Source organism: Sinocyclocheilus grahami, unplaced genomic scaffold (genome assembly GCF_001515645.1).
Source record: "Sinocyclocheilus grahami isolate Dianchi unplaced genomic scaffold, SAMN03320097.WGS_v1.1 scaffold992.1, whole genome shotgun sequence".
Taxonomy (NCBI): domain Eukaryota; kingdom Metazoa; phylum Chordata; class Actinopteri; order Cypriniformes; family Cyprinidae; genus Sinocyclocheilus; species Sinocyclocheilus grahami.
The window spans coordinates 127,618-135,630 of NW_015506171.1; the positions used below are offsets into that span (position 1 = coordinate 127,618).

The 8,013-nt window shown below is 34.7% G+C and overlaps 1 protein-coding gene across 1 annotated transcript in view; it reads right to left on the reverse strand.

Annotated features, from left to right (window-relative positions):
• LOC107565304 (DNA repair protein XRCC1-like) overlaps positions 1-8,013 on the reverse strand; it is a 33,445-nt gene that overhangs the window by 23,380 nt on the left and 2,052 nt on the right. The window contains exons 3-5 of the mRNA XM_016250525.1: positions 7,689-7,796; positions 5,357-5,515; positions 5,158-5,273 (exon numbers count right to left, since the gene is read on the reverse strand). Of these exons, the coding sequence (XP_016106011.1) occupies positions 5,158-5,273; positions 5,357-5,515; positions 7,689-7,796 (383 nt within the window). The remainder of the gene's footprint in view (positions 1-5,157; positions 5,274-5,356; positions 5,516-7,688; positions 7,797-8,013) is intronic.

The following is an 8,013-nucleotide window of genomic DNA, read 5'->3' on the forward strand; positions in this document are numbered from 1 at the left end:
GTGTATGAGTGCGTGTGTGTGAGAGAGAGAGTGTGTGTGTGTGTGAGCGAGTGTGTGTGTGAGAGAGAGAGGGAGAGAGAGAGTGTGTGTGTATGAGTGCTTGTGTGTGAGTGAGAGTGTGTGTGTGAGAGAGAGAGAGAGTGTGTGCGAGTGTGTGTGTGTGTGTGTGAGTGCGAGTGTAAGTGTGCGAGTGTAAGTGTAAGTGTGCAAGTGTGTGTGTGCGTGTGTGTGTGAGTGCGAGTGTAAGTGTGCAAGTGTGTGTGTGCGCGCGTGTGCGAGAGTGTGAGCGAGCGAGTGCGTGTGTGTGTGTGTGTGTGTGTGAGTGCGTGTGCGTGTGAGTGTGAGTGTGAGCGTGTGCGAGCATGTGAGTGTGAGTGTGTGCGAGTGTGTGTGTGAGCGTGTGTGCGAGCGTGTGTGTGTGATTGAGTGCTGGAGAGATGTGTGTGTGGACAGATGCATGCTCCTCATCTTCAAAGGAAGTGTCTGCTTTAATTACTCATGGCAGATGCAGCTTTTAAATACAGAATACATAATCTGAGGTGGGCACTCGAAGCAGACACAATGGAGAGCCGGCACAGAAGAACACGGCTGCCTCCAGCTAAACAAACCCACTGCTGAACAGATAAACACACAAAACACGCTCAGCACTGGGCTTTTATCAAGCAGCACTGTTGTAATAATCATTAGGGCTGGGCAGTGGGCAACATACCAAAAAACACAAACTAAACAATATATTCCTGCCTTTTGACAATCAAAATAGATATAATGTTTATAATACATTGTGTTTTTTTTTTTTTTTTTAATTTTTAATCTCACAATTCTGACCTTTTCCTCTCAGAATGGCATGATATAAACTCACAATTGTGAGTTATAAAGTCAGAACTGCAAGATATATAAAAACTTTTTTTCCTCAAAACTGGATTTTATAACTCACAACTGCGAGTTTATATGACTTATTTTTCAGAACTGTGAGAAAAAAAATTAATTGCTGGATATAAAGTCACAATTACCTTGTTTTATTTTATATTCAGTGGCGGAAACGGGCTTCCATAGTGTTTTTTGTCATTTAAAAATAAATAAATAAATAAAAAATAAATAATAATATTATATATACAGTATATACTGCATATATATATATATATATATATATCCTGTTTTTGATCAGAGGATGCATTTGTGAAGTAGATTTAAAATACTGAAATATACAATAAAGTAAAAATCTGGTTCAAATAATCACTGCATGTTTTCCAAACTGTTTTGGAAAAATTATATTGTTTAACTGTTCTGTTTTCATTTAGTTGTGCCAGTATAACAATACTTAAATTATAAACAACAATATTTACCCTCAATGCCAGTATATATATATCTTTCTATCATGAAAAATAAAAAGTGCATTAAATAAAATATTGCAATATTTACGAAGTTGCATATATAAAAAATTCCCATTAAAATCACTGTGAATATTTGATAAAGTTAAAGTAGTATTGCACAGTCTAGCCAATGAATGAAGGCGCTCATTTAATGAATTGACTGAAGTCACGGCTGTTTAGTTCAACACAAACCCGCCTGCAGAAAGACTGGAGAACGAACACCACACAGCTGATGCAATGAAAGCAGAAACAGCAGCAGCAATGCCACAAAACATGAGCAGCCACAAATAACCCCTAATGTGCAGCGATCAGCTCTTTAGAGAAACTCAGACCTCATGCAGCCTTTGCTGAGAGAGACTTCAGTACTTTAATCATTCATTATTCAGAGCACTTTTTGCTTCACGCACACTTTAAAGGAACTGCACAATCAGATGGGTCACTAAAGACTGTCAAGTAACATATCGCCAAGGCCGATATATCGGTCGATATTTGGCGTTTTTCAAGTATCGGCATCGGATGCGTTTGAGGCTGGACTTTTATTTTGACATTCTCCCTGACTCCCTCTAGTTCGCTGTTGTTGTTTAACAGTTCTGTTTAATACGGATAGAAGTCCATCTAATAATCAGATAGAGCTGTTAAACAAAGGAATTAAAATTCATACAAAAAAGTATTATAACTATTGCTTTTAGTAGTAATAGAAAGACAAACATTATAATACTTTCTCATTTACCGTCAGCTTTCAGCAACTACGCATTTATATCATTTAAACAAATCTTTGAATGAACATTTAATTTCACAAACCTTGCAGACTTAGTCGAATCCAGCTGTGAGATCTTGTGTGTATGTGTGACCATGGACCTCAAAACCAGTCATATGGGTACATTTTTTTGAAATTGAGATTTATACATATTTATAAATAATCTTTTCATTGATGTAAGGTTTGTTAGCATCTGACAATATTTGGCCGAGATACAACTATTTGAAAATCTGGAATCTGAGGGTGCAAAAAAAATCTAAATATTGAGAAAATCATCTTTAAAGTTGTTCAAATGAAGTTCTTAGCAATGCATATTACTAATCAAAAAAGTTTTGATACATTTACGGTAGGAGATTTACAATATATCTTCATGTAACATGATCTTTACTTAATATCCTAATGATTTTTGGCATAAAAAAAATGGATAATTTTGACCCATACAATGTATTGTTGGCTATTGCTACAAATATAGAAGTGCTACTTATGACTGCTTTTGTGCTCCAGGGTCACATTTGTTTATTGCATGATCGCGTTTTCTGTGACGGTCGGTCCGTGCGAACTGAATACGGACAGGAGGAGAGTTCAGCTTCACTGGAGACGCGCGATCGACAAATTTTAAACTCGTGATTTCAAATTATGCTGCACTGTATGCATTTGCCCACTGTCATATTCATGTCATTTCCACTGTGTGCTGTGTGTAACATGAGTGTTACCTTGGCTTTATTTGAAAAAATATGATTCCCAATGCACACAAACTTCCCAGAATACGGAGTGCCCTGTTGGTTACAGTGTTTACTTCCTTTTTAATTATATTTTTATTAAATATTTATTTATTTGTGAAAAATACATTGTCTTCTAGAGTATAAGTATGTTTATTTTACATGTTTATTTTTTAATCCATTTTTAAATGATTTTAAATTTCTTAAATATGAATTCAAATAAATACAATTATATCGGCCAATGTCTGTCGACCACTAGGGCTGGTGAAAAATATCGATATCTCGATTTTAATCGAAAATGAGAGTCCAAACAGCTGATAAAAACATCAAGTAATCCACACCACTCCAGTCCATCAGTTAACATCCGGAGAAGACAAAAGCTGAGACAAATCCAGCATTGAGATGTTTTTAACTCAAATACATTGAGTGCATAATCCATAATAAGGCTTCCTCCAGTGAAAAAGTGTTCTGGTGTGAATCAGGAGAGAAATCTGCACAGATCAAGCAGCGGTTAAACAGCTCTAAACACATATGTGGCTGGATTTTGATGTGAGAGACAACAGCAGATGCACTTTTTCACTGGAGGAAGCGTTATTATGGATTATGCACTCAATGTATTTTAGTTAAAAGCGTCTTAATGCTGGATTAGTTTCAGCTTTTGTCTTCTCCAGATGTTAACTGATGGACTGGAGTGCTGTGGATTATTGTGATGTTTTTATCAGCTGTTTGGACTCTCATTTTGACGGCACCCATTCACTGCAGAGCATCCATTGCTGAGACACTGATGCAATGCTAAATTTCTACAAACCTGATGAAGAAACAAACTCATCCTAATGTTGGATGACCTGAGGGTGAGCACATTTCTATTTTTAGACCTTTTATAAAAGCTTATGCTATTTTTATAATGAATATAAAATGTTGTAGTTATGTCAAGTTCTGAAATGTTTTTTTTTTTAGGTAAAACAAATATTATTGTGATTATTGTGATTCAAAGTGAGAGGGTGAACAGATCTGTCAGAACTCACGCTGTCAAACAGTTTGGGGTCGGATGCATTTATTTGATCAAAAATACAGTAAAAATTGTGAAATATTATTGTGATTCAAAGTGAGAGAGTGAACAGATCTGTCAGAGTTCACGCCGTCAAAAAGTTTGGGGTCGGATGCATTAATTTGATCAAAAATACAGTAAAAATTGTGAAATATTATTGTGATTCAAAGTGAGGGCGTTAACAGATCTGTCAGAGCTCACACTGTCAAACTGTTTGGGGTTGTATGCATTTATTTGATCAAAAATACAGTAAAAATTGTGAAATATTATTGTGATTCAAAGTGAGAGAGTGAACAGATCTGTCAGAGCTCATGCCATCAAACAGTTTGGGGTCGGATGCATTTATTTGATCAAAAACACAGGAAAAATTGTGAAATATTATTGTGATTCAAAGTGAGAGAGTGAACAGATCTGTCAGAGCTCATGCCATCAAACAGTTTGGGGTCGGATGCATTTATTTGATCAAAAACACAGGAAAAATTGTGAAATATTATTGTGATTATTGTGATTCAAAGTGAGAGAGTGAACAGATCTGTCAGAGCTCATGCCATCAAACAGTTTGGGGTCGGATGCATTTATTTGATCAAAAACACAGGAAAAATTGTGAAATATTATTGTGATTATTGTGATTCAAAGTGAGAGAGTGAACAGATCTGTCAGAGCTCATGCCATCAAACAGTTTGGGGTCGGATGCATTTATTTGATCAAAAATACAGTAAAAATTGTGAAATATTATTGTGATTGCTGTAATTCAAAGTGAGAGAGTGAACAGATCTGTCAGAGCTCACGCCGTCAAACAGTTTGGGGTCGGATGCATTTATTTGATCAAAAACACAGTAAAAATTGTGAAATATTATTGTAATTATTGTGATTCAAAGTGAGGGTGTTAACAGATCTGTCAGAGCGCACACTGTCAAACTGTTTGTGGTCGGATGCATTTATTTGATAAAAAATACAGTAAAAATTGTGAAATATTATTGTGATTGCTGTGATTCAAAGTGAGAGAGTGAACAGATCTGTCAGAGCTCACGCCGTCAAACAGTTTGGGATCGAATGCATTTATTTGATCAAAAATACAGTAAAAATTGTGAAATATTATTGTGATTATTGTGATTCAAAGTGAGAGAGTGAACAGATCTGTCAGAGCTCACGCCGTCAAACAGTTTGGGGTCGGATGCATTTATTTGATCAAAAATACAGTAAAAATTGTGAAATATTATTGTGATTCAAAGTGAGAGAGTGAACATATCTGTCAGAGCTCACGCCGTCAAACAGCGGGACGCCGGAGGGGCAGCACTCACCGGAGGAGTCGAGACAGGAACATCGTTAGCGTCCGGAGGAGAGTGCAGCTTTATGAAGGCAACTCCGTACGCTATTGACTGCACACAAACACAGGATAAAGACTCATTCACACACATGAGTGGTGCATACAGGTTTGGAGAGTGAATCGTGACATGTTCACCTTGCTGTACGGCTGACTGCACACGATCTTCACACAGTCCCACTTCTCCTGTGCCATGGCCTTCACCAGCTGGCTCGGCCCGAAGAGACGCACGCGGTTTGTGTTTGTGCCGTTACGGCTTTCCGTGGGCGACATGAAAGACGACGTGACCAGCAGAACCTACAACACCAGAAAGATGCATTAACAGCACTGAAAGTGACATGTTATTCAGAATCAGAACACGTTTTATTGGTTAAATGTGCACAAGTAACTTACCAAATATAAGATTTAGAATGTAAAAACAAAAACACAGATTTACTAATTTACAATTTACAGCAATATACAGCCACACAAAAAATAAAATACAATTTACACAAACATATGTACACAAATATAAATTGCAGGGTTACGATGTTTTTATTATATTTCTGTTACTTAAAATAAAACAACATATATTTTTTAAATCATGTTTATTTCAGCTAGCTGCCAGGGAAACACTCATTTTCATTTAATTTTACTTAAAGTACTAAAATAACATAAAAATGAATACAAATACACATTAAAAATAACACACACACACCCAAATAAAAATGACAAAAACACAACAAAATTGTTAAAAACAAACAAATACTATAAAATAGAAAAAAGTCATTATTCTAAAATTAATTAATAAATATTAATAAAAAATATAATAGCATCTCAATAAACAAGTGTCACAAATAAATAAATAAAATATTAATTATATATATTTATCGTACTCAGTAGAACTGGTTCATAATTAAGATGGAAAGATTTATTATTGAAGGATTTTTTGAAAATATTTTTTTATTTTGTTGATTTTTTCAAAAGATTTCCACTAATGTAAAGCAATCTATACCAGTGTTTCCCATACATTGATTTATTTGTGGCAGCCACCACAATATCAAAACTGACCGCCACAACTGTACGGCTGACTGCACACGATCTTCACACAGTCCCACTTCTCCTGCGCCATGGCCTTCACCAGCTGGCTCGGCCCGAAGAGACGCACGCGGTTTGTGTTCGTGCCGTTACGGCTTTCCGTGGGCGACATGAAAGATGACGTGACCAGCAGAACCTACAACACCAGAAAGATGCATTAACAGCACTGAAAGTGACATGTTATTCAGAATCAGAACACGTTTTACTGGCTAAATGTGCACAAGTAACTTACCAAATATAAGATTTAGAATGTAAAAACAAAAACACAGATTTACTAATTTACAGTTTACAGCAATATACAGCCATACAAAAAATAAAATACAATTTACACAAACATATGTACACAAATATAAATTGCAGGGTTACGATGTTTTTATTATATTTCTGTTACTTAAGATAAAACACTCATTTTCATTTCATTTTACTTAAAGTACTAACATAACTAAAACTAAAATAAAAATGAATACAAATAAACATTATAAATAACAGACACACACCCAAATAAAAATGTCAAAAACACAACAAAATTGTTAAAACTAACAAATATTATAAAATATAAAAATAAAATGTCATTATTCTAAAATTAATTAATAAATATTAATACAAAATACACAATAAAATATTAATTATATATACTTATCGTACTCAGTAGAACTGTTATGTGTTCATAATTAAGATGGAAAGATTTTTTGAAAATATTTTTTTATTTTGTTAATTTTTTCAAAAGATTTTCACTAATGTAAAGCAATCTATACCAGTGTTTCCCATACATTGATTTATTTGTGGCAGCCACCACAATATCAAAACTGACCGCCACAACTATATTTTCCAAAAGGCGTTGAATAAACATGAGCACTGCACGTTACAAAACCCGGCGCGGATATTTTTATATCACTGTATCTCTGAAAGAAACCCAGAGGCGTCGCAATCTATACCAGTGTTTCCCATACATTGATTTATTTGTGGCAGCCACCACAATATCAAAACTGACCGCCACAACTATATTTTCCAAAAGGCTTTGACTTCGTTGAATAAACATGAGCACTGCATGTTACAAAACCCGGCGCGGATATTTTTATATCACTGTATCTCTGAAAGAAACCAATGCTTTTTAAGCCAAGTGGATTTTGAATGCAGCTTCCAAAAGACAAAAAATATATAGCTATAACCTGATAAATGTGACTGTAATGCATGAAGATATTAAGGTATTATATACATTAACATCATAATTTACTGTAAAAGCTGCTTTGAAATGATGTGTATGTGAAAATAAATATGTCTTGAATCAAATATTAACTCATCTGGATTGTAAATAAATTCACGTATTCTAAACTTTAGCTTAAAGCTCTTTAAACAGTTTGGTGCTGCTAAAGTGTGAGACTTTAAGACGCACCTGAAAGTCTTGGTCTTTGACTGACGTGGAGTGTCCAACAAGGACCTCAATGAAAGCAGAGCCTTCATTTCCAATGTCTATGCTGTGAATTTGCTCTTCCTTTTCCAGCTGGAGAAACAAGAGACACAAAGAGGTTAACACTTCATTTAAAGAAATCATTAATAAAGTTCTTAAAAGGGCAAGTGGCATCCAGTTACCATTTTGGAAATTAAAATGATTTTATATATAAAAATATATATATATATAATAATAATAATTATGTGTATGTATATATATATATATATATATATATATATATATATATATACAAACAACACGGATTCAT